The following is a 27312-nucleotide window of genomic DNA, read 5'->3' as shown; positions in this document are numbered from 1 at the left end:
TTTTGTTGACAAACGGCTTATGCTGAGCTACTCCTTTTCTCTTCCATCTGTACCTTCTAAAAGAGCTCCCCTAAATTTAGTTGATATGTTCATAAATGTCCAAACTAACATACAGAATATAATTATTAAACTGTTTTAGAGCTGCCATGAATCCATCACATAAGTGTTAATAAAACAATGTGATTTCTACACCAAAAAAAGCAATTTCACATGCATGTTTCTTACAAGAGCTAGACTCTCTCTCTTGCAGCAAAAGGGTTTTTTCTAACACAAGTTTGTCATCTGAGATTGCAAGAAACAGTATCAATATATATAAATAAATAAAACAAAATAAAAACTACATCTGGAGTTAAATACACAAAGCATTTGCCTTTTACCTATTGTTGCATATTATACTACGAAAGTGTCACATCTTAAAGAATTTAAGTGACAGATATCAAGGAAAGGTGACTATCTGCCATTTTATCGCTTAAATTCCACTTCTTTTTTTTTTTATTCTGCCCTGGAAATATGCTACATTAAATTGTATGCTATTGATTTAGTTTATTATTAAAAATGTCCCAGTAGGCACTTGTTGGGCTGCACCTGGAGTATTACATCCAGTTCTGGTCCCCACATTTCAGAAACCTCATTGACAAACTGAAGGAGTCAAGTCTTTTTACCCTGCTGGAGGGTCAGGGAGGACCTCATTCCAGTACGTACAAGATGGCTACAAAAGGATGGAGGCTCTCTTTTCACAAGGAGCTACATGGATAGAACAAGAGCAAAAAGTCTTAATTAAAGAAGGAAATTTCTTATAGTGAGAACAATCAACTGTTGAAAAAAAACTCTCCAGGGATGTGACAGAAGTCTTCAAGACATGACTGGACTGGTGCTGTATAATCTTATCCAGGTGCCCTTCCAGCAATGGTTGGACCAGATGATCTTTTGAGGTCTCTTTCCACCTCCTTTGCTCTGTGATTCTATGATTGCGTTCTAAATTCTCAGCATAATTATTAGACTAAAAGCATTTCACTTTACTTAGGACTTCTTCAAAAGCTCTTAATGCAACTTGTTGGTGGAGAGGAATTGCAACGGAATTTAGTTTGTCTGCCTTTCAGTATTGTATCTTAAAATAACTACATGCTTCTCAAACATTATTGACAAAAGTTCTACAGTTCCATGTAAAACCCACACCAGTGGCAAAATGCATCCTGTATGAAGAGACTCACTTTCAATGGTTCCCTCCAAAACAGGAACAGCTGTGGCATATGCTCTGTTAGGTGGACAGACAGGATACCTACCCATCAATAATGTGACACAATACTACAAAAAAAGAGAAGAATCTGGCAATTTGGAGTTGCAGATATTGAAAAATGAACAACTCTCTTCATACAGCTTCTTTCAGTTCTTCTACTAGAGCTGCTAATCTCATTTTGTTTCATGAATCCCAGGACCAGCCTGAGCAAGGGGTATCCTATTGGATATTGGATAGGGGTATTGGATTTCCCTATACTCTCAGAATCACAGAATCATAGAATCACCAAGGTTGGGAAAGACCTACAAGATCATCCAGTCCAACCATCCACCTATCACCAATAGTTCTCACTAAACCATGTCCCTCAACACAAAATCCAAACGTCTCTTGTTGCCTGGTTATTCTGACTGTGAGTATCTGCCTTGCTAATTTTCCTTTTTTGTTTGTTTTAATATCAATGCTGTGCCTTGTGTTGCTTGACATTTGGTCATTCCCAGTTTTGTTCCTGACCTGAAAGAAGTCCTCTTTTTTTCCTGCAGAATTGTGCTTGTATCTTTCCATTAATTTGCAGGTTTTAAAGTAGTTTCTTTTTCTTTATTATTTTTCTGGCTACCATAATTCAATGCATGTATAAATATCCTTTACAAAATCTTTAATTATTTTGCACTTATTATGCTTCCTCTCCATCTGCTTTGAATACCACTAATTACCTCTTTAAAGTCAACAAGTGAAAATTTTTGTTCTCATTAACAAGCTCTAGTCAAAAGATAATGTTCATGAGCAAAAGCAAATTGAAAATGTCAAAAATATTGTAGGAGATTTTTTTTTTAATATAGCAAATGAGATATTCAAAGGAGCATCCAGGAGTTAGAAACACAACTCCGATTAAATGCAGTGGGAACTGTCCTTCAGAAAAGCTTTTAAAGCACTGATATGTCATTTTAAAATTATTTTTCTGTGTGCATGTTGAGGCTTTTTTTCACATTTTATTTGGGCATGATAGATGGAAGTTAAATCTCTGAATAACTGATTACCACTGAGAAGATATGAGACAGGTAGAAAATTAAAATGAGCCCAGTGGGAATAGGGCTGAAAAGTTAACTTCAGTTGCTCAAATGAACAACGGGAAATTTGCTGGCAGTTACACTGCAAATTATTTCTACAACATATTTAAAATCCTAAGTTTATGTATTTTAAATAAATAATCATAAAATTGGGGGAGGAGGAAGGGTTCCATTAAAAAACAAAACAAAACAAAAAAACCCTTACAATAACATTTCCATGCAAGAAATTATATATGAAATATTTCAGGCAGAAATAACCAAATGTTTCAGGATCATCTCTTCACATTCTTTCTACTGCAGTAATTAGGACAAATGGGTGTCATGTTTTCAGGGCTAGGAGCGCAGCAGATTCTTCAGCCTCAGCCTCCCTTCCCTGTGGCTCTGGCTGCCAGTCCCCAAGGACAGCTCCAGCACAATGCAGCCATAACCTGGGTCACAGCTGCTGCAAGGCAGAGTCATGAGACACTGAAGGAGCTGCAACTGGCAGTATTAGAAATTATAGAATCATAGAGGTTGGAAAAGACCAAAGATCACCATGTCCAACCAATCCACCCCACCACGCCCACACACATCACATCCCTCAGTGCCACATCTCCACGGTTCCTGAACACCTCCAGGGACGGTGACTGCCTGGGCAGCCTATGCCAGTGCATCACCACTCTTTCTGAGAAGAAATGTTTCCTAATATCCAACCTCAACCTCCACTGGTGCAATTTGAGCCCATCACCTCTTGTCCTATCGCTGTTATGCAGAAGAGGCCGACCTCCCCCTCACCACAACCTCCGTTCAGGTGGTTGTAGAGAGTGATAAGGTCTCCCTTGAGCCTCCTCTTCTTCAGGTTGAACAATCCCAGTTCCCTCAGCTGATCCCCATAAGACTTGTGCTCCGGCCCCTCTGCTTCACTGCCCTTCTATGGACTCACTCCAGAGCCTATTGAGTCTTTCTTATAGTGAGGGGTCCAAAACTGAGCACAGCACTCCAAGTGCAGCCTCACCAGTGCTGAGTACAGAGGGATAATCACCTCCCTGTTCCTGCTGGCAGGACTGTTTCTGACATAAGCCAGGATGTTGATGGCCTTCTTGGCCAGCTGGGCACACTGCTGGCTCATGTTCAGCCAAGCATCAACCAACACTCCATATCCATTTCCTCCACACAGGTGCAACTTCTAGCTGCTCTGCCCCATGCCTGTAGCATTACCTGTGGTTGTTATGATCAAAGTGCAGGACCTGGCACTATCTTGTTGAACCTCATCCTGTTGGCCCAGCTATCCAGTCTGCCCAGATCCCTCTGCAGGGCCTCGCTCCCCCCAGGTAGATCAACACTTCCAGCCAACTTGGTGTCATCTGCAAAATAACTGAGGGTGCACTCAATGTCCTCATCCATGCCCTGGGTAAAGATACTGAACAGGAGAGGCCCCAGTATGGACCCTGGGGAATAACCACTTGTGATCGGTGGCCAGCTGGATTTAACTCTACTCCCCACCACTCTCTGGGCCCGGCCATCCAGCCAACCCTTTACCCAGGTAAGAGCACACGGATCCCAGCCACGGGCTGCAGCTTCTCCCAGAGAACACAGAATCAAAGGCTGCGCTAAAGACTGAGTGAGCAAACTTCATCACGAACTTCCTTGACATTCTGCATATACTTTTATTTTAATCTGACATTTTAAAAACATTGTTCATAATCCATAGCTCGCTCTGCCCCGGCTCCGTCCCGCGCGGCCCTCCCGCCTCTTCCCTCACGGGCACCACTCGCTCCCCGTCTCACCCCGCGTTGCTGCGGCAACGGCCGAAGCCGCCCGGCGCTGTCAGCAACGGCTGCGGGGCAAAGCGGTTGGGGAGGGCGGCGGACGGGAGTGAGCGGGCCCTGCTGCGGCCACGGAGACTGAGAGTGCGGAGGGAGCGGCGGGAGGAGCGGCAGGTAACGGGCGGGGAGGGCTCCGCTGAGGCTCCGGGGAGCTCCGCTGGTGCTCGTTCATGCGGGGGTGCCCCGGACCGGCGCGTCCGCTATGCTTGGGTCGCCTCAGGTGCCGCTCCCTCTCGGAGCCACAGCTCTGCTGTGTCACCTCAGGTGCTGGTGAGGGGTCTGGAGCAACATTCTTACTGGGAGCGGCTGAGTGAACTGGGATTGTTCGGTCTGGAGAAGAGGAGGCTCAGGGGAGACCTTATCGCTCTCTACAAGCCCCTGAAAGGAGGTTGTGGTGAAGGGAGTGTCAGCTTCTTCTCCCACGTAACAATGATAGAACAAGAGGTGATGGGCTCAAGTCGCGCCACGGGAGGTTGAGGTTGGGTGTTAGGAAATATTTCTTCTCAGAAAGAGTGGTGAGGCATTGGCACAGGGAGGTGGTGCAGTCGCCACCCCTGCAGGTGTTCAGGAACCGTGGAGATGTGGCACTGAGGGATGTGGTGTGTGGGCATGATGGGGTGGGCTGATGGTTGGACATGGTGATCTTAGTGTTTTTTTCCAACCTCTATGATTCTGTGATTCCAAGGTGGATCCAAGGATGGAAATCCTGTACCTGTGTCACCTCAGGTGCCCATCCTCTGTGGAATCAGAGGTCCTGTGCCTCAGGTGCCGTGCAGTGGTGTCCACACACCTGTACGTGCTGATATCCATCCTCTTGAGAGTCCGTGACAGGTTCTTGTCCTTGTATGCACCCAGGCTTTCTCCAGGTCTCTGTTCCTTCAGACCCCCAGAGCCAGGTTGTTCCCAGAATCAGACTCTGTCCTTGCCACCAAGATGCTTGAGTGCTGTGTGTCCCAGTGCTGTATTTGCAGCACAAGGCAGCAAATAGTCAGTGTGAGTCCAAAAATGTGTTTGAGAGCAATTATGGCCCAGTACAACTTAATTATGAAGATACGGAATTTGACCTCTGCACTATGACACTGGAGAAATGGCTGCTGACTGCACCCGTGAAACTATGGCAAATTTACATTCATGTGTTTTGGAGCAGATCATTGATATCAGTAGCAGAGAATGATCCAAACCAAATTCTTCCTCATGGAAATCCAAGGATATCTTCAAGCCAGCAGCACCTCTAGTATCTCACTGCTGCACCAAGTGTAGCAGCTGCTGACAGACCTGAACATACTCCTGAAGCTTTCGTGTTACCCATTGCAGTCTGTAATCATTTCCCTTCTCCTATTGTTTGCAGTGGAAGAATCACAGGAATTGAAAGGAAAGCGCTGAACTATCCCGTATGCACTGCTTTGCTATGTACAAGCACACTTGAGAGAATCTGAATTATATGATTTCTGCTGTTCCAACAGGTTAACAAGACCTTTAATATGGAGCAGGGCTCAAAAGTATTTCAGGAACAAGCTCTGACTAAGTAAGTAAAGACTGTCTGGAGGTTAAATGCATAATGCAATTGAATTGTGTGGGTTTATTAAGGATGTAAAACAAAATACTGATGATCTCAGAAGCAAACATTCTTTTATCCTTTTTGTGCAAGGTGTAAAGAGGTTACTGATAACTAAGACAACACAGTTTCGAGCTTTAATTTTCTACTTTTATTTATTTAAATCCTTAAAATCTGCATACCTAAACAAAAGAAAACAATGAAAACTGATTTTATTAAGGTATTAAGAAGTTTCCTTTTGAATGGTCTTCAAAAATTCTTGAAGTTGCCAGGCTACAGCAGTATAAACTTGAATATCACAGCACTTAAAACATACAAAACTATTAGAAACAGGGTTATTGGTTGTTCAAGCTGTAGTTTTATTTTTCACATACAATAACCAAAATTGTTCTGCCAAATATTAAGCGCACTTCCCTTCCCAACACACTCATCTTTTTTCCACATCATCCAAATTGAGTTGTTTTAACCTGAAAAAAAATACACAGCACAGCACAAACCATGGGTGAGATTTGATGTAGGGTCTCATATCATCCAGCCCGCTCAAGGAACAGAGCAAGATAAAGAACACTTCTCCATATGTCATATCAAATGGTTCTTCATACCGCTGTTATCAAGAAGCAGTCCATCTAATGTGGCACATATTAAGTAAAACTACTTCTTAAAGTAATAGAAGCACATATATTCACCACACCTTATTCTGGCTGAAGAAAGCTTTAATATGATTTGAAAGCATGCTCGGTTGTACTGAAGAATGATTCATGCAGTTTTCATAATGGAAAAAAATAGCATGCTGCATCAAAATATATTCTAAACAACATGGCTCCTTTTTGGCTTTGAGGGCCATTCTTTTTGTTAGTTGCTGATTAGTAATTATGGTCTCATAAAAACTTGAATTAAAAAATATATATACTGTTATTCTTTGGCTACTTCTTTAACAGATCAAAAGCCCATTTTCTGAGTTCAGATAATAGAATGGAATCATAGAATCATAGAATGGCCTGGGTTGAAAAGGACCATAATGATCATCCAGTTTTAATCCCCCTGCTGTGTGCAGATCCACAGTTGTAATTAGCGTACATGAAATTTCAAGCCACTGATGGATCTAAAGAGTGATTTAACCCATCATAATGATTTATCCCATCATTGGGCAGTAAGAAACCGGATGAGGTTCAACAAAAGCAAGTGTAGGTCTTACACTTAGGGAGGAAGAATTGCATGCACCAATACAGGCTGGGGGATGAGCTGCTGGAGAGGAGCTCTGCAGAGAGGGACCTGGGCGTCCTGATGGACGACAGGTTGGCCATGAGCCAGCAGTGTGCCCTCATGGCCAAAAAGGCCAATGGCATTCTGGGGTGCATTAAGAAGAGTGTGTCCAGCAGGTCGAGGGAGGTGATCCTCCCCCTCTACTCTGCCCTGGTAAGGCCTCATCTGGAGTACTGTGTCCAGTTCTGGGCTCCTCAGTACAAAAAAGACAGGGATCTCTTGGAAAGAGTCCAGCGGAGGGCCACAAAGATGGTGAAGGGCCTGGAGCATCTCCCCTATGAAGAAAGGCTAAGTGAACTGGGTCTGTTTAGCCTTGAGAAAAGAAGACTGAGAGGGGACCTGATCCAGGTTTATAAATATCTGAGGTGAGGCGGCCATAGCGGTGAGGCCAGTCTCTTTTCAGTGGTACGTGGAGACAGGACGAGGGGAAACGGACATAAGCTGCAGCATAGGAAGTTTCGCACGAATGTGCGTAAGAACTTCTTCACGGTGAGGGTGACGAGCACTGGAACAGGCTGCCCAGGGGGGTTGTGGAGCTCCTTCTCTGGAGATATTCAAGTCTCGCCTGGACGCCTACCTGTGCGACCTGGTGTAGGGAACCTGCTTTGGCAGGGGGGTTGGTCTCAACGATCTCTAGAGGTCCCTTCCAACCCCTACAGTTCTGTGATTCTGTGATTCTGTGAAACAGATGTTCTAGGTCGCTATTTATTTCCATTGACAGTACCAAGAATCTGGAAGTTTAGTCTAGGCCACACATCCAATGAGAGACCAACATTTCAATCTGTGCTGACAGTATTGCAGGAATAATGCAGGTAGCTATAAAATTTGGAAAAAGGGTTAAATTATGGGGTAGAAATCATGGCAATTATATCCCATCTACAAGAATTTGTAAATCACAAATTATCCATCCACATATATGACAGTGTACAGCTAAAAATTGTTAAATGAGTCAGTTGTATTTCATGCACAGGATAAAAGGTACTGATGGAGTGCTGTAACATAGCTTATATCTTTTGTATTTCTAAAGCAGCTCTTAAGAAGAGAAAAGGAGTTAATGCTTTCTCTAGAAGCTGGGCTAAGGATCAAGATCTAATGAATGCACTGATCAAGAGGGAAATCTTTGTTTACATTGTTCTATATACTTTTGGATAAATGTAGTCATACACACTTTTCTGTTTTCTGTTACTCAGCAGACCTGAGTAATTAAGGGACATAGACAGAATGAACTAAACATTTCTTGAAATTTCAGTTTCTAGGTTACAACCTTATTCTCAAGTGGGTGGACAATAATAATCTTTCTTTGCCTATTAGGAAACCATCAGAAAAACACAAGTTTGTGCAGAACTCCAAAGCAAAATGTTGAGAGAGTTTAGAAAGTTCTAACAAGTAAAGAAATCCTCTGTTATAAAGGCCTTAAGTTGGTAAAATTTATTGTACAGGATTTGTTTTTTTCTAAATTTGGAAGTACACACATTTGACATGCAGATAAATAGTCATTAATGACAGCAGAATATGAATCATCTCTATTAAATAGAGTAAAAGGACTAAGAGTTTGCCTACATCTCTTTAAAAATGAATTACTTTACAGTGTTTCGAGCCATTTCATAGTAAATGCAACAAAGTAGTTCTCACTTGCTTAAATACAAGTCATTGGTTCCATGTGGGAGGAATGCATTTGTTGTACGCAGTCAGCTGTGTGGGAGTGCTGAATGCTTATGAGTAAAATCCCCATACTTCTTCCCTTCATGGGAAAACTTTTTCCCTGTGTTTTTACCTAATACTATATTAAACAAAACATGCCAGAGTTTTCCACCTTCCACCTCCAGTGATGAAATTAAAATTTGCATAATTCTCATATCATGTGATTGGTCATATTCTGAGGGAATATAATAACCACTGCTTCCAAAACACCAAATGGATTAAAATAACAGGCACAGCAGCTCTTAGTCCTTCTGTGCTAGTAGGTGGAGATAACTGCTAAGTGCATCTTTATGTAGTGGTGTGCATAATGCTACAGCAATGATACAGAGCAGCTCCGGAAATAGAACAGAAGCAGTAATCTACAGCTTCAGGTACAGCTTTCCTTACAGCTGCAGATGTATCTAAAGGATCTAAGTAAGGAAACAGACTAAGATGAAAAGGAGAAAATTGTGAGACTGAGAAGCTGCTTCAGATGGGATTTTTTCCTTCAACATGTCAGTTTTCTATATTGGCAGTTCTAGGCTCATGAAACTTGCAATAATTGCTGCAAGAAAAATTTCTAGCAACAGCTGTAGAACTTGTCTTGTGGGAGTTCATCTCAAAAGAATAGGTGAAACAACCCAAGAGGAAAGGATATCAGGTGGATCTGGAATAGTAATCTGGTGGTCCAGGCTAGAGATCACATTTGCAGTTGCACAGCAACGTTTAGATAATCTATATGATGCACAATATAGAAAGTACCAATTTATGAAGGCTAAAATCAGATAGCAGAGTCCTTGCTCATTGTTCCCTGACATGTTGCCTCCTGGCAATCATAGAGTGGTTTGGGTTGGAAAGGACCTTTAAGATCATTCAGTTCCAACTCCTGCTATAGGCAGGGACACCTCCCTCTAGACCAGGTAACTCACAGCCCCATCCAGCCTGGCCTTGAATGTCTCCAGGGAGGAAACATCCACAACGTTCTTTGGGCAACCTGTTCCAGTGTCTCACCACCCTCACAGTAAAAAATTTGTCCTAATATCTAATCTAAATCTATCCTCTTCCAGTTTAAAGCCATTTCCCCTCATCCTGTAGCTACATGTCCTTATAGAAAGTACCTCCCCAGGTTGGTCTCATGAGAACAGAGCGGAGGGGCAGAACCACGTCCCTCGACCTGCTGGTCACGCTTCTTTCAGTGCAACCCAGGATACAATTGGCTTTCTGGGTTGCAAACATACATTGCCAGCTCATCAACCGACACCCCAAATCCTTCTCCTCAGGGCTGTAATACATGAGGCTGGAAAGGCAGAGGTCCTTATACAGTAGTGTCAAATAAAATATAGTCCTGATGTAGTACTGCTTCAACCTCTGTTTTTAAAACCCAAATTGATATCTCCCCCAGTCACCTCCAGAGGGAATCAGTTTTCTGAATCATGAATGCTAATTTGAGATGGGTTTCAGGTGTTTTGGGGTGGGAGGGAAGCATTTTTGTCTTCTGATTTGTGCATCACAGAATCACAGAATGGCCAGGGTTGGAAGGGACCTCAAGGATCATGAAGCTCCAACCTCCCCACCACAGGCAGGGCCACCAACCTCCACATTTAATACTAGACCAGGCTGTCCAGGGCCCCATCCAACCTGGCCTTAAACACCTCCAGGGACAGGGTATCCTCAACCTCTCTGGGCAGCCTGTTCCAGCACCTCACCACTCTCATAGTAAAGAATTTCCCCCTGACATCCAACCTAAATCTTCCCTCCTTCAACTTAAAACCATTTCCCCTTATCCTGCAGTTATCTACCCTTTGAAAGAGTTGATTCCCCTCCTGTTTGTAGGCTCCCTTTAGGTACTGGAAGGCTGCAATGAGGTCACCCTGCAGCCTTCTTTTCTCCAGGTTGAACAAGCCCAGCTCCCTCAGCCTGTCTTCATAGGGGAGATGCTCCAGCCCCTTGATCATCTTTGTGGCTCTCATCTGGACCCTCTCCAACAGCTCTCTGTCTTTCTTGTACTGTATCATGCTGTATTATTTGCTTGCTTTTTTGTTCCTGCCATTCTAAGAATGATATTAAATTTTATAATAAGATTTTTTAAATATTTATAAAACCTTTCCTAGCTTAATATTGATAATGGTAAGGTTTCCAAGATTTGAATTTCTCTAATAATTATCACGATTATTACGTATGCACCTTGTAGCACCAAAAACCCTCAGTAAACATATTTCCATGTTAAGGAACTCTTCTTCTTAGTGCACTACACTCAGAAGTTGAGCATGCAAGATATGGAGCACAGAATGTGGGAGGCCAGTGCCTGACTCTGAGCAGAACCTACAGACAGAGGATTTTGGTGTGTCTGCACAGGTATCAGGAGAGCTGACAGTCAGGAAGCTGGCTGAACAGTGAGGAAGTGAAAGATTACCAGAAACATTTACAGCAAGGACATTTTTATCCACTGCATTTGTTATTTCAAACACGTTGTTGACTTGAAAGAAATTCTAATGTTCCCTCTAGGTATTGACATCAACTACAAGGAGTAAAATGTGTGCTTATATTAAGGCTTGGTTTCCATAGTCATTTAGAGCAGAGGTGAGTACCCATACTGCTCTTCAGTGGTGCACTGGCTGCAAATTCAGCAGCTGAAGGCGCACAGGCATTAGGGATGTGTTGGTTTAACCTGGCAGATGCCTAAACACTACACAGTCATTCACCCACTCCCCCAGAGAACTGGGGGGAAAAAAAACACACTTGTGGGTTGAGATAAAATTATTTACTAAGATAGAGAAAAGGCAAAGGATAATAAGACAAATATAGAGATATTTTAATGTGTGTATATAGCAAGTGATGCACAAGCAATTTCTCACCAGCCACCAACCAATGCCCAGCTAGCACCCTCAGCAATGGAAGAGAGCATGATGAACTCCCACTCCTTTCAAAACTCCTTCCACATGACGTCATATGGTATGGAATGCCCCTTTGCCCAGTTTAAGTCAGCTGTCCTGTTTCTGTCCCCTCCCAGCTTCTTGTACCCACCCCCAGCCATTCGTAGGAGATGAGAAACTGGAACGATCTTGGTTCTTTACAACACTGCTTAGCAACAACTAGAAATGTTGTGTTATCAAACATTGTTTTTCTCCTCCAACCAAAACATAGCACCATAGCAGACACTATGAAACAAACCAACTCTGTCCCAGCTGAAACAAAGACAATATTACCTCTGAGTCCACGGTTCAGTTTGTGTTTGATTAGTTGGGTTCTGCTAAAATAGAGTTCCTAATTACTTGGCATGTTCTTAGGTGCAATGTCCACTCCAAAAAAAAATCTGCCAGATTGTGAAGTACATGACACAAAATGGTATCCTGTGCTAATTTTGGATATTGAAATCCTCACCAACACCTCTTAGGACAGAGTGGTTACACGCCTGCTGCTGTGTGCTTTGTCACTAACCCTTCTGCATGTTGCTGCTACGTTATGCAGATGCTGCACTGACTTTTGTCTCTGTGACCATATCTATGGCAATTATTTCATAAATTACTGACTGATGGGTACACTTGGGAGGAGAAGAAAGAGAGCTAGGAAAAGAATTCTTAAAGGAAGTGGCTGTGCTCACTTTTTCAGACTATCATGCCATAGAGATATTAGAATGACTGCAGACCTGATAGGCAATCACAAAAGCATTTGCCACACAGCTCAGTGTACCATATGCAGTCAAGAGAGTTGGTAACTTTTAAACGTCTATGAATTAAACAGTCACCAGTTATTGTTCTTTTACTTATTTTTAGAAAGATTAGTTGAGATAATATTTTTAAGAAGAAAACTCAAAACAGTGACACCACTGTTAGATTGTTTTAAGGGATGCTTATCAGACTGCTACATATATTATAGTGAAAAGAAATAGATTACAATACATTTTTCATCATTTTAGATGATCAAATTTATGAAAGAATACAATTGCTCATGTTATGAACCAAAAGAATAAAAGTAATAAGAGGCTTGAAAGTTATCCAGCAGTATGAGGAAATTGAAATTAAATTTAGATTAAACTTCAATTGTACAATGAATAGGCACTGTGACAGAAAAAAGTGAAGAGCAAACAGATGTTTACTAACAGTACAATCTATTGAGTTAAGAGGGAGACAGATGACACTGCAGAAAAAAACACCTTGTGATTTATTTGTACTTTCTTGTAGATAGGGCAGTAATTGAATACACTAATCTCTAAATCGTTGCAGAGGGAAAATGGAGACATTTTCCTAATGATTTTCATAATGGTGAGATAATAGCACTAAAAGGAGTAATTTGAGGATTTTAAATGAGGGGTTTTTTTGTGGCCAAGGTAAGATAACAGTGGCTACTGATGACATATTTCAACACTTCCCAATATGTGCCAAAGATAAGATTAAGGTAGATCAAAAGAAAGTCATAAATTGTATAAGCAGGCAATTTATAAATGTTATCTATTTAAAACAAACAAGCATATAGAAAACTTGAATTAAAACCATAATAGGAAAAAAGAAAGACACAAAATGAATTTAAATTAAAAAAAAAATTGCAAACTAATATGAGAAAGGGGCATATAGATTACAGATGCCACTAATAAAATGTTTGGAAAGTAGAGATTTACCAAAAAGGGAATGAATGAGATGCTGTGCCTCGCAAGGTTCAAAACGCAATGCATTGCTCACTGGTTAAAAACAATCAATGAAAGATTTTCCTTCTTTCCTTCCTTCACTTCAGTGAGATAAATGCCACTTCAGCTCAGTTTTTGTAGCAGTCCAAAAATAGCTCTAAATGTTAATGGAATAAAATTCCCCTTCTTTACCTTATGGAGAGGAATTAGGCAAGAGTGTACATTGTCTCCTCCTTCTTTTCACACAACACTAGAATCTTATCTTAAGTGGATACAAACCAGTAAGTCAAAAAAATAAAATTGTTAGAAGTGTTTCAATAAAGAGTTTTATTTAATTATATTGTCATTTTCTACCTCCTAACTGGAATATTTCACCAAAATTTGAATAGATCCACAAGTTTTAGACAGATCCCGACTTATAAAGAAGCTGCCATTCTGAAATGCCAGCTGTAAATTCACAGATGGAGAAAAACCCACAGTTCTTAAAACCATTGAGTTTATTGGGCAATAAAGTCCCCAAAACACTTATGGAAAAAATCTCATGTACTCAGAAGAACTGTATAATGTAGATGTAAAATAGGCATTTCTACAAATGGAAATTTTTAGAGTGCTGAAAAAATTGTGCAATTTCTTGCAAAGAAAGTATCCCTAACCAAATATGTTATATTTCTTATTCCATTTTTTACTAATACTCATTATCAAATACAAAGTTTGAATATATATGGAATAAAGAAATCTCCATATTAAAGTTCAGGTGCTTTTTATGTGTCTGCTAAATGGTATATACCATCTGATTTATTGCTCCTATATAAGTACAAGAGGGTAACTAAGAGCAGTTTTGACTGCTTTAAGTTGCTGGTATCTCATATATTAACTATACACGATCATTTTGTTCCTTATCATACATCATATTCCTAAAGCAGCAATGCAAAAAATGTTCCATCACTGACAATGAAGTTGTACTGCAGGGGACGTAATCAAAATTTAACCTCTTAGGTTTGGAAAAAATTCCATTGTTTATGGTCTCCCCAGGGCAAGGTCATTTTCAAAACGCCCTCATTTCTGTGCTTCCTGGTAGTATTAAATATGAGTAGTGTTATAGAAGTCTTTTTATTTAAGTTCATTTTCCACAGCAAGATTGGGAAAATAGAGTGTAAATGTTGAACCAGCAATCAAGGGTAGTGACTAGCTTTCAAGCTAGCTGTTTAGTAACTTCGTCCAGTAAACTCGATTTCCATCATTGCTCAACACTTAGTAGGAAGTCCTGTGCCCATAAGCAACTTGATATTCTCCTGCTCTTGTCCTTGGAGCTTTCAGCCTGGATACTCTCTACTTAACTTGTGCTCATACAACAGTTTGTCTCTGAGGGAGTGAGAGGATATCAAGCACTATTTATGCTAGGCAAAAAGCCAGGAATATGCTGAATATTCAGGTTTGGACTTCAGGCAAGCTTATGATTTAAGTTTTGAAAGTATCACTTAACTTTTCCATTTTTTTCCTTTCTAATGTTGAAAAATGGCTACTTCCATCAGAAGTAAAATGAAATCATAGCTATTTAACTACAAATTTGTTTTCTCCCTCACCTTGTATTTAAAAAAAAATGTTTCTTCTCGTTATTATTGTTACAGAGCCTCTTCATGTGAAGCTGAACTTCAGAATTTAGTGCATCAAATTGGCATCATAGTAAACAGCAAGAAAGTAGAATGGGAAAGGAAGATGAAAGCTTTCAAAGCACAGATGGATATCCAGCATCAAGAATTAGCAAGTGCCCAAAGCAAACTGGATCAAAAAGATCAAGAGGTATTTGAAAATATCAGATCTGTAAAAAAGTTTATATCCTGTGAAGAAGTGAATAGTGTGATCACAATGCTCTGTTTGTAGGCTTGTTTGATCTATCATGCAAAAATACCAAACTCTTTGGAGGTCACAAATTATCTTTACTATTTTGATTTAAAGTGGGCTTCTGTTCTGAAAAGTGATTGTAAAAATGTCATTCAAAGTCCCGTATTTCTTTTATTTATTTCCTTAAAGTTTAAATCAAATATTCTCAGATTAGCTTTGAAAAGATAATTTGATTTTTTTTCCTAGATGACTATACTTCTACTTTAATCAGAAATTTTAAATGGAAAAACGCAGTTCCAAAAGTTTGACAAAATTATGTCACTGTAATTCATATTAATACACCATTTTTATCATTTCACATGCTGCACTGGCTTTGAATGTTAATTTCAAACTGAAGGCACCAGTGGATCTGATATCAACTGCAGTTCAAGTCGTGTGTGCTGAATATTGTTTCAGAAGTATCGGTGAATCCTGGCATGACATTCAGCTCTATTGCAAGACATCTGAAGTTAGGTGTTAGGTGTTTACATGTGGGTGTCCTCGTGTGAGCTAGCAGCCAGTGGGAGTCTTAAAATGAATCTCCCTAACAAACAACTGTAGGAACTTGCCCTTTGTCACTGCAGTCAGAGGAGCCAAGAGAATAATTCAGCTAGCCAGTCCTTAAAGCATCAATCTATTTGCTCATGCACAGATGTTATGTGAAATATTTTAGCATATTGCAACTAGCTTCCAGCTGCCTCTCCAAAAAAAACCTAGGTGTCATGTACGCTCTTTGTCATATTTCCCATGTCTCTGTGAAAATCTCAGATAATTCAAGATGTAAACAATTCAAGCAAAATTCTTATGTTGGGACACAGCAGTTCATTTATATAGTTGGGTCAGAAAAGCTTCGTTAAGGGATCTTTCACGACAGACTCACATGGTTTTATCATTAATTCATAATATAATATGCAGTTTGCTGCAATCTATTTTTGTGGTGTGTTTCTAACTGTAGGTGGAACTACTTTGTCAGCAACTGGAAAACTTACAGAAAACTAACTGCGAAATGGCTCAGAATTACGAAACTCAGCTTTGTGTGCTTAAATCTCAAGTAAGAAAAATATCAGTTTCATTATTTTCTGATTGCATTATAAAAAGTCATACATGTCCTACGGTATAAATACACTTTTATGGATTTTGGGCCCCTCACTGCAAGAAAGACATTTAGGCCCTGAAGCAGGTTCAAAGAAGGGCGACAAAGCTGGTGAGGGGTCTGGAGCACAGGTCTTATGAGGAGTGGCTGAAGGAGCTGGGATTGTTCAGTCTGGAGAAGAGGAGGCTCAGTGGAAACCTTATTGCTTTCTATAACTACCTGAAGGGAGGTTGCAGTGAGCTGGGAGTCGGCCTCTTCTCTTGCGTAACTGGTGATAGGATTAGAGGAAATGGCTTCAAGCTGTGCCAGGGGAGATTTAGGCTGGACATTAGGAGATACTTGTTTTCTGAAAGAGTGGTCAGGGACTGAAATGGGCTGCCTAGGGAGGTGGTAGAGTCACCAACCCTGGAGGTGTTCAAGGAACATTTGAATTTTGTGTTGAGGGACATGGTTTAGTGAGAACTATTGGTGATAGGTGGATGGTTGGACTGGATGATCTTGTAGGTCTTTTTCAACCTCGGTGTTTCTGTGCGTGATTCTGTGTGAATTGTGCAATCCAAATGATGCTGACTGTAGCTTCTAACCTGGCTCCATTGTCCTTCTGTACTGACACGTACAAACTCTTTGGATGGATTTTGATGTGAAGACAAGTATTTAATTTTCTGACTATGGACTACTAACCTATAACCTTGGTGAATGAATAGAACACATAATTAGATTCATGCTAATATGATTTGGATGCACATTAAGAATTCTGAGATTTAAACTGCTCTTGCCACTACTTGGCTATAGATTTTTTTCTGTTATCTGAGTAAGTGTAATTAAAACTTCCCTGTGATCACACTTACCACAGAATTCTTAAGTTGTCTAAATTGGGAATCATTATTTTCACTTAGAGGTGATAACTCTTAGCATCTACAGTCCATCAAGCCAATAAAAAGAGAATTTATTTGTAAGATTATGTCTTGTTTGGATTTTGTGTTGAGGGACATGGTTTAATGAGTATTATTGGTGATGGGTGGATGGTTGGACTGGATGATCTTGAAGGTCTTTTCCAATGTTGATGTTTCTGTGATTCTGTGATTCTGTGATCCTTTCTCTCCCTTCTTTTGGTTCTTATCTTCACTTGCACATTATACCTCCTTTAACAATGTACACTCTTAAGAGCTGCCATTTAATTTTGCACAAATAGGGTGGTAACATTTACATCATTGTATCTTTCTGTGCAGATGTTGTCTTAAAATCCCTTGCAATTTTTGTTTCTTCCTAATCTTGACAGAAATAGAAAGGGTTGCTTTTACTAGCTCTCCCTAACAGTGTTTAGACTAATCAGAACAAATTTCTCTATGGTAACAATTCTTCTGTAGTCCTCGGTGCTTTTTACCTTGATACTAATATGAGCAACTGTTTAATGAGCAACCTTCCCTCAGAAGGTTTATATTCCAGTTGACTGCAATAAAGTATTATTTTGTGTTAGAGAAATAGTTCCTGATAGGTAGTCTGAAACTCTTAAACCACACTTTTGCACTCATTCAAATGTATAGCATTTTGTTATAATTAAATAGCAAAAACTAAAGGGATTCATCTTAATTATTTTCTGTTTTTGCTTTTGTTTTTCCTATAGTGATACTTAGTTCCTCTAATTTTGGAAATGACCGAAAACCTTTGGCACAAGAAGGAGAATCCATTCTTGTTCTAAGCACTTTAGCAACTAAGTACCTCTAGAATTTAATGTCCGAGTCTGAGCTGCGTCATGCTCCCTTTAGGAATGGAAGGAGTCCTTTAGGATGGAAGGAATTGAACATTCTGGAATACGATTCCTCTCAGTGTATGATGAGAATTGAGAGAGGTGAAATGTATAAGCATTTGAGGGCAGCTCTTTCTAACTCTAAATAGCGGAGTCCTCCCCAGGCTCATGTAGAGTAGCAAACTGTTCAGTGACCACACTTCTGAAGAATTTTGTATATTTTGATACTTTCCTGATTCTGCTTTTGACACCTAAGCCATGCCTTCATAGCAAGATCAATAAGCAGAACAGTATTTGGGGTCTAATTCTCAAAGATACTCTTTGGAACTCCACGATTCCAGAAGAAAGCAAGCACCCCATGCATAACATTTCATCAATTTCCATTATAGAAAAGAAACATACAAACCTCAAATATTTTAATGATAATCCTTCATTTTTGTTGATGAGGCACCCTTTAAAATTGTTAACACAAGATGGCAGTAAACAAGTGTAAAAATTTCACGTAAGCACCATAGGAAATGACACTACGGGTAAAGGGGACATAAAAACCTTCAGCATAATTAAGTAGTTGTCAAATGAACCTACTTGAAATGTTAGTTTACATTTAAGAGAGAGCTTAGTTCATCTCTAACAAATTCATTTTATTAAATGTTTCTTTAATGTATTGATTAAATAGTAGAATGTTGAACTTGCAGTAGGCCACTCTAGTTTAATGAGAACTTTGGTCACACAGTCATCCTTGATAGATTCTGTATCTTCCCCTCTGCTTTTATTTTTAGTTTTTGAAGCTGACACATAGTTATGACAAGCTATTAAAACAAAAAAATCGTCAAAGTAGAGAAATAAGTAAAGAAAGCCCAGAGACATCATTTCTACTGAACAATTTAAGGAAGAAAATGGAGGTAAGAATATTTTGTTACCACCTTCTATTTTTAGTATGCCTCTAGAATTAATTTCTTGATTACAGCTGCAAACTCTAAGTATCTCTTCTTCTACAAAAGACACGTAAGAAAAGGTGCATAGTTTAATATTCAAGTTTTATTCTTTCACTGAAGTTTTATTAGTGTTGTTGATAGTTTTATGAGTTAACATACATCATTTGCTTCATAAACGTATTGATAAATAAATTTTACTTCCTGTAAGTGTACTGGAGAGTATCATATGTTCAGGCATGAGAGTTTTTGCATGTGCTGGATTTTGTCACATGATATCTACCGTTAACATAAGTCTTATAGACTTCAGGACAACTTCTATTGTGTAGTAGTAGATAGAATAAGGATTTAAGACTGAAAAAACTGTTTGTTATACACGTATCCTGTCAGTACTTACACGTCTGAGGTCATCCACAGCTTTGACTTCAGTACTTAGTCTCCCTAGGTTACACATTAACAAGGATAAGGCACTCAAAAATACAGTCTGCAGAACCCAACATATTAAGTGGGGAACTAGGTGATCTGTGATGTTGAGGATAGGATTCAGTCAACTTCTCTGTTCAACCAGACACAGAAAGTATTTTAGCTGACTTATTCTTGGATTCAGTAAGATGCTGATCTCTAATCGGAATTCCCAGCCTTGAATTCTCAAGAGTTTGAAGTTCCATTATTATCTGCTGAATAGTTAAATATTTACTGAGCCAATGGGAGAGTTACCCTGCACAGAAAATTGGCATCTATAGAGTGTAATTCTACATGGCAGCTTCTCCTCAAATACTCTTGTGGGTACATTCACTGGCACAGAAACATAGGACTGAGCAATGTAGTCTCTAGCTCTATTAATTTTTCCTTCTGCTTTTTTACTTAACCAGTACATTTTCTTTGCAAAAGGAAACAACTTCCAGAAGAGAAATTCCAGAAACTGTTGAAAAACAGTGTGTAGTTTATTATGTAGAAAATTAACGCGAGGAGATTCTGGTTCAGATTTTGTTTGGAGAGAAGATTATTAAACTGAGTCTTTCCTAGACTGGAGAGCAGTCTATCCTCTAGTCTGATGTAGCATAGAAGGATCAAAAAAAAATAATCAATATTTTCTCCAGCCATCCTTTACAGAGATCATGAAAAAATTAATGTGTGCTTCAAGCATTCACTGACCTGGGTTCTGTAGGGAAAGTAAGCAAAAGAATACCAGTGGAAACTAAGTGTGAGCTAGTTGCATAGCTTTTAAGCATTGTGAGGACTTAGATGCTCATGATTTAGATTTATATAGATGTATGGTGGTAGACAATTTAAACACTTGGAGAACTCCACAAATGAAATCTTAAGAGCTGACAAATTTTAAATACTTTCATACTTAAATTACAATTAAAAAGTGTTTTAGGATCTGTGTTTTGATCTTTCCTATCCTTCCTGTTATGTCGTAACACGTAGGAGCAACTTCTGCCACCTTCAGGTCACTTTACATAACACATAAATGATGTCTCTGCCACATGGAAGAGTCCTTCTCATCAGAAAATTTGCTAAGCTCTAGATTTCAGCATAGGTACCAGCATCTGCCACTGCAAGAACAATAAATGGGTTATACATTGATAATTGACTAAATATATCACTAGTCTGAAACTGTCTGATCCAGCTAATTTGAGAATGACCTCATTCAAGATTAAAATGAGAAAATAATGTAAGACAATTCTATTGTTTGATTAATTAAGCAGTATGAAGAATGATTGCTTGAAATATATACAGGAAATTCTAGTATTTAGGAAATAATCAGTGTTGAAAATCTACTACACTCAGCGGTCCTTTAGTAAGGCCTTAAACCTAACCTTAAGTCCTCATTTAGCAGACCGAAACTGCATCTGTATGACATTTTGTGAAATTGAAGGTTTTTGTTCATTTAAAATACCAAAGCACACATTATGAAAGCTAAAACTTGTATTAATCTATGTTGAAAAGCATTTGATTTCATTTCAGTAGCTCTGTGTGTGTATGTGTGTATTAGAGGAATACGTCAGTTTAAGATAATTATAAAAACTCATCTCCTTTTTTGGGACCAACGTTTCCATTGTGAAAAAGGCAGATCTTATAAAGGCTTATAAGAGCATTTTTCTTTTCACTATATAAACCAATATCACAGAATCACAGAATGGCCAGGGTTGGAAGGGACCTCAAGGATCATGAATCTCCAGCCCCCCTCCACATGCAGGGCAATATACACTGTCATTTTGCTAATTGTTAATCCAAACAAGAAGAAATAGAACTTTATTAGCTGTGGAGCTCTCCCATTTATTTGTACAATATTACCTTTAAAGTCAGCTGTGACAAGAATACAAGACCTAAGAAAAAATTCAAACAGTGTAAATAGGAATATAAATACAAATATATGTCAATACAAGCGTATGTAAATAAATACAAAATAATTCTATTTATATATAAATCTAAACACAAACACAAAACTATTATTAGCAAAAGCTGATTGTAATAACATTTGTTGAAAACTTTTTGTTCAAACAAAGTGAAGTAAGGAAAAAATTCCAGAAGCAGCAATTGAACAACTTTACAAGAAGTAAAATTTATTCACTGTAGCTGCTGTTCCTTTGTTGAAGAAAAGGAACAACCAAAAAAAGCACTCAAAATATTTGTCTGATATTAAGTGTTTGATCCCACGCTGATTACTCTTACTTTTCTTTAAAGTCACAGGAGCTGCCTACTTTCCAATATAATTGGTGTTTTATACTCATAACGCTAAGATTTACAGCAATTAAAGTGATTTTAAATACTTTACCATTTCTATTCAGTGATTGAGACCTTGGTGTACTGATGGACAGTCGGCTGAGTATGAGCCAGCAGTTTGGCCAGGTGGCCAAGAAGGCCAATGGCATCCTGGCTTATATCAGGAATGGTGTGGTGAGCAGGAATAGGGAAGTCACTGCTCACTTGGCACTGGTGAGGCCTCACCTCGAGTGCTGTGTTCAGTTTTGGGCACCTCAGTACAGAAAGGACATTGAGGTGCTGGAGCAGGTCCAAAGAAGGGCAACAAGGCTGGTGAAGGGCTTGGAGAATATGCCCTGTGAGGAGAGACTGAAGGAACTGGGGCTGTTTAGTCTGGGGAAGAGGAGGCTGTTGGGAGACCTTACTGCTCTCTTCAAATATCTCAAAGGCAACAAGAATGGGGTTGGTCTCTTCTCACTGGTGACAGGAGACAGGATGAGGGGAAATGGCCTCAAGTTGCACCAGGGTAAGTTTAGGTTGGATATCAGGAAAAACTTCTTTACAGAAAGAGTTGTTAAGCACTGGAATAGGCTCCCCAGGGAAGTGGTTGAGTCACCATCCCTGGATGTGTTTAAGAACCATTCGGATGTGGTGCTCAGGGATGTGATTTAGCGGAGGGTTGATAGCAAGGGTAGTGTAGTTGGGTTGTAGTTGGACTCGATGATCTTTAAGATTTTTTCCAACCTGAGTGATTCTATGATTCTATGAATATAAGCATAGAATCATCACCCAAGTTTTTTAGATTACCAGCCTCTAAGATGATTTTTTTCCAGAGAGGGTGCCTTGTGGCTGGATGGCTGTTTTATATCATTGGTCTTCTTCTTTCCAAAATTATGGAAAGATTACATATCAGCTACAGAATTACGCATTTCTTAGAATGATAAAATTAATGAATTATTTAGATTAAGGAAAAAGGGTAATTTTCCTTCTGCTTAGTAATTTTGTTTTGCTGTCTTTCAGGAATTTCAAGACAAATCAAGAGAATGGGATAAGAAAGGGACAGTCTTCCAAAATCATCTCATTTATTTAGATGCTCAGCAAAAATTATTGTCTGAGAAATGTAATTTGTTTCAGGTAAAATTTCTACCTTCCTTCTTCAGAAGGAAGTTGAGAATTAAATGAGCTGTTTGCTCAGTTTGAGTTATTGTAATTTATGTTTTAAAATCTAAACACTCCTAAGCTTATAGCAAACATAAAAATAATATGGACACATTATTTTAAGTAAGAAAGATCCGTACTGAAAGATACTGATACATGCAGTTATTTCAATTTTGTTTTCCTCGTGTAATATAAATAAATCTCACAATGAAAACTACAATATTTCCTCTAAAGATAGCTGTAAAAAGCAATGTGGACTTAGATTTATTGTCTGTGCTATTTGCTAACATAGATAGGTTGCTCTGAAAGTAATGTCTCATTCATTTCCATGGAAGTTGCAACAGATACAAAGAGAACAATAACACTGTTTGATCGAGCAAATTCTCAGCTGCAGAACATTATTTTCAACATATTCACCACAATTAGCTCTGCATTTTTGCCAGCCACAAAGATGAGCCTGCACACCAGACTTGTGAATGTCTGCACCAGCAGAGATGAGGTGCTGTCACTGTCACCACTGCAGTGACGTACCACCCACTGCTTCGCTGTGCTCACATCCACTGTTTGGTCTGCATAAACATTCAGTAAGCATTAATGAATGTCAATGTGGAATTTTTTCCACACTGAGAAATTAAATTTCACACCTTTGCTTCCTCCACACTTCCATGTCAGACTCCATTTTGTCAGATTGCCATTCTGCTGCCCATCTGTCATATGGCAACAAAATGTAACAGAACATTGGCAGGAAATTTCAACCTTTACTGCCATCCCACCAACATTCAATTCTGACACTGTGGGTCAACAGAAAAAAAATGGGAGGCATTACTTGCAGAGCAGTCCTTGTACAATAATTGTGATGACAAGTTATTGAAATATAACTTCCACTGTAGATAGTACATCTCACTCCTATTTGGTCAAAATATGAAGCTCCCTCAAATCTAAGATATCCCCTTACTATTTGAGGATCATAAATGAACATTAACTTAATTTATACACAAAAAACTGAATCCCTCTATGCTGCTCCAAAAGCTCACTTTTGGAGGTTACTTATACATTTTCGATCATAGTTTTCATCTTTCAGTTACCATTCAGACCATTCTTGGTTTTGTGATCCATTTTTTACCTATCAGTTCACATAGTTCTTTGTTGTATTTATTCTTTAGCCTACTTGTATAGCATATTTTTTATTGTTGTAAATATTTCCATTCTAGAACAAAGAATACATTTAATGATTTCTTGATGACCTATTGTGCTTTAAAAAAAATTAAAGAAATAACTTAAATATTGTTTGGGCTACAAAACAGCTCAAAATGAAGCATGGGGAAGCCAATTACATTGCTCACTGGTAAACCTCTTTTCCAGTGGGACTAAGCTCACTGAATCTTAATCTAGTGAAATATGTTCTTAATAATTCCGATGAGACTCTTTACCCATATCCACTATTTCCAAGGATGACAGTTACATTTCGTTTACAGATGTGGAAAGCATTCTTTTGCTGTTACTGAACTTTCATACAAATGGCTGAAAAAAATATGTCTTTGACTTGACAAATCCACTGGCTGGTGCATGTTGAGTTGATTGTACAATTAGATAAGTCAAAGTAGAGTACTCATAATGATCATCCACATTTTTCTGTCAAAGTTCAAATGGCTATCATCAGTGAACTCTCTTTGAAGACAGCTTTCATCACAACTGTAACATCATACGAGTAACATCAGGCTAGTTTATTAATGATAAGTTTGATGTATTGTTTCTAAAGCAGTAATAGATTCTGCATCTTTGGTCCAAATTTTCCTTTGTAAGGTTTTGATTTCCAAAATCAAAACTTTTATTTCACAGGATACTTTGACATCTTTGCATGTCAAACTCCATAACTTAGATGTTGGGGACCCTAATCTGTTAGCCACATACATTAGATTTACCTGCCAACTTATATAGGCTTTTTATTTAATATGCAGCCTGTAGTCCATTTCAGCCAGCACAAGTTAAGAGAACACAATCAATGAAATCAAAAGGAGTCCAAAGAAAGAATTCCTTTTTGCAGTCGTTATCAAGGAAATATAATATATGCAGCACCACTTATTTTTTATTTAAATTTTCTTGCTCAACTTGATCTCTTCACATGATATACGGTTTGCAGGTTATTTTTTGGTGTCATTTTTCAGCTAATTCTGAATTTCAGTCTTCTGAAAGATTAGTGCTGCTGTGTCCAAGTGGAAGGATCTGTATGGATAATTTTTCAAACAGTTACCATAGTGATTGTGGTTCTTCACACTGTCTGTGAATTCACAAATACCACCAGTACCTATTTTCTGAAGTTTTCTTTTTAGAATTATTTAATGAGTACAAGAAATTGAAGCAACTGAGTGGACTACAAGACTGTTTCCAGAGATGCTGAATGTGCAAATGATTTTTCCACAAGATTAACAATAATGATTTAAAAAAATAATAATAATACAGTTACTGCAGTAACTGAGCTACAAACTGCATACTACTCACCTTTTACTCAAAGGTTAATGCCAATCCTGAGGCATACACGCACATCTCCTACTGAGTTCATTATATCAAAGAGAAACATTTCTCTCAAATCATTTGTTATAGGTAACTGCTTTGAGTAGGTCATCATAATCACCTTTTCATTTGTGAGGCTAATTAATATCAAAGTGCTAGGGGAAATACACAACAGAGAAAAATTCTTGAAAAAATTCTGTACCCTTGTAAGTTTTAGAAATGTTATTCTCACTGAACATGACGAACTTGAGGCTAAGGAAAGGAAATATCTTTTAGAATAGTGATACAAACCTTTCCAAAGGTGCCATCTTTTCTAAGCAAGTCCTGATGAAGAAAATGGAAATTAGCTTAATCATTTCAGTAGAACTGTTTGGACCTGAAAATTTAGATGTAATTATTGAATTTCATTAAAAATATGTTATTGTTTTATAGAAGCAAACTCAGAGTTATCAATTCCAGATGAGCAATAAGAAACAAAACCAGGGAGAGATTGTTAAATATGGCCAACCTGAAACAGAAAAGGATGGGTTAACTGTTGAAAAGCTAAGGGCAGCAGTGAATGAAATGAAAATAAGCAGGAATAGACTAGAAGAGGAAAATCTGAAACTCCGTGAGGATCTAAAAATGTTCCAAAGCCAGTGTCAGGTAATAACACATTTTGTTTTCCATAAATGCTGTGGAATAAATTTTGGAGCATTATTTTAATATGACTATACTTTAAAAAGTAGTTCTAGGATGCCTATATGCAAGATCTGTACAGTTTTATGCATATTCTTTGCAGAAAAATGGAATGAGCTATGAGCAGTCGATTTTTTGACTAAGATGTGACAAACATTTGATATGCAGTAGTATATCTTATTCTTGTCTATTTACCTCGATTTTTATAACTTTCCTCTCCCTGTAGCACCACAGAGTGAATTATCTTAATTCACTTGGCTCCTTGTATAAAAATTATTCGTATTGAATGTCTTTATCTGGCTTACATCTTGTTGCACAAAGTGCTCTTTACATACTAAATAAGTGGATATAAAAGTCTATGATGTAGTTTATTGTTCTAAGAATACTCTTCAGTGCAATGAATGTCTAGGCTGGCAGCATTGACGCATGAGATTTTATCCTATCTCTAGCTTAACATTTTTCTGCTCCTTTATGGAGACAGCTGTTTGTGCCTCTTCCTTTGATCATAATCTATGGATTCTTACAAGACCGAGATATCACAGAATCATAGAATGTCTTGAGATGGAAGGGACTCAAGGGATCACCAAGTTCCAAGACCCTGCCACTTGCAGGGTTGCCAACCGCTAGATCTAGTACTGGATCAGATTGCCCAGGGCCCCAACCAGCCTGGCCTTAAACACCTCCAGGGATGGAGCATTCATAATCTTTCTGGGAAACCTGTTCCAGCGCCTCACCACTCTCTCAGTAAAAATCTTCCTCCTGATATCTAATCTAAATCACCCCTCCTTTAGTTTAAAACCATTCTCCCTTGTCCTATCACAGTGTACTCTTGTAAAAAGCTGGTTTCCCTCATGTTTATAAACTCCCTTCAAATACTGCAAGGCCACAACAAGGTCTCCCCTCAGCCTTCTCTTTTCCAGGCTGAACAAGGCCAGGTCGTTCAGCCTGTCCTTGTAGGGGAGGTGCTCCAGTCCTTGGAATATTTTCGTGGCCCTCCTCCAAAAGCTCCATATCTTAACTGTTTTGGGGACCCCAGTCTTGGATGCAGTACTCCAACTGGGGCCTCACAAGGGCAGAGTAGAGAGAGACAATCACCTCTCTTGCCCTGCCGGCCACTCGTCTTCTGTGTATGCAGGGAACCCAGAATATCATTGGTTTTCCAGGCTACAGGCATTGCTGTCTCAGGTTGTTTTTCATCAACCGGGACCCCTAAGTCCTTCTCAGCAAGCCTAGTCTCAAGGAGCTTTTCTCACAGTTTGTATACGTATCTGGGATTACTTCAACCCAAGTGCAAAGCCTTGCACTTTGCTTTCTTGAACCTCACTATGTTCACAAAGGCCCAACTCGAGTTTATCAAAGCCCTTCTCAATGGCATCCC

At 39.0% G+C, this 27312-nt stretch overlaps 1 protein-coding gene across 2 annotated transcripts in view; it reads left to right on the top strand.

Moving 5' to 3' along the window:
* The first annotated feature begins 4257 nt into the window (after positions 1-4257).
* Positions 4258-27312, top strand: part of DEUP1 (deuterosome assembly protein 1) — a 55064-nt gene continuing 32009 nt past the window's right edge. The window contains exons 1-7 of one of the 2 annotated variants that reach the window (XM_085216377.1): positions 4258-4550; positions 5570-5631; positions 14854-15025; positions 16062-16157; positions 18726-18848; positions 22608-22721; positions 25689-25901. In XM_085216377.1, the coding sequence (XP_085072503.1) occupies positions 4536-4550; positions 5570-5631; positions 14854-15025; positions 16062-16157; positions 18726-18848; positions 22608-22721; positions 25689-25901 (795 nt within the window). In that variant the 5' untranslated portion in view covers positions 4258-4535. The remainder of the gene's footprint in view (positions 4551-5569; positions 5632-14853; positions 15026-16061; positions 16158-18725; positions 18849-22607; positions 22722-25688; positions 25902-27312) is intronic. The other variant, XM_019612288.2, reaches the window with a different exon arrangement.

Source organism: Meleagris gallopavo, chromosome 1 (assembly GCF_905368555.1).
Source record: "Meleagris gallopavo chromosome 1, MGAL_WU_HG_1.1, whole genome shotgun sequence".
NCBI lineage: Eukaryota > Metazoa > Chordata > Aves > Galliformes > Phasianidae > Meleagris > Meleagris gallopavo.
This window is presented reverse-complemented; position numbering and strand designations above follow the sequence as displayed.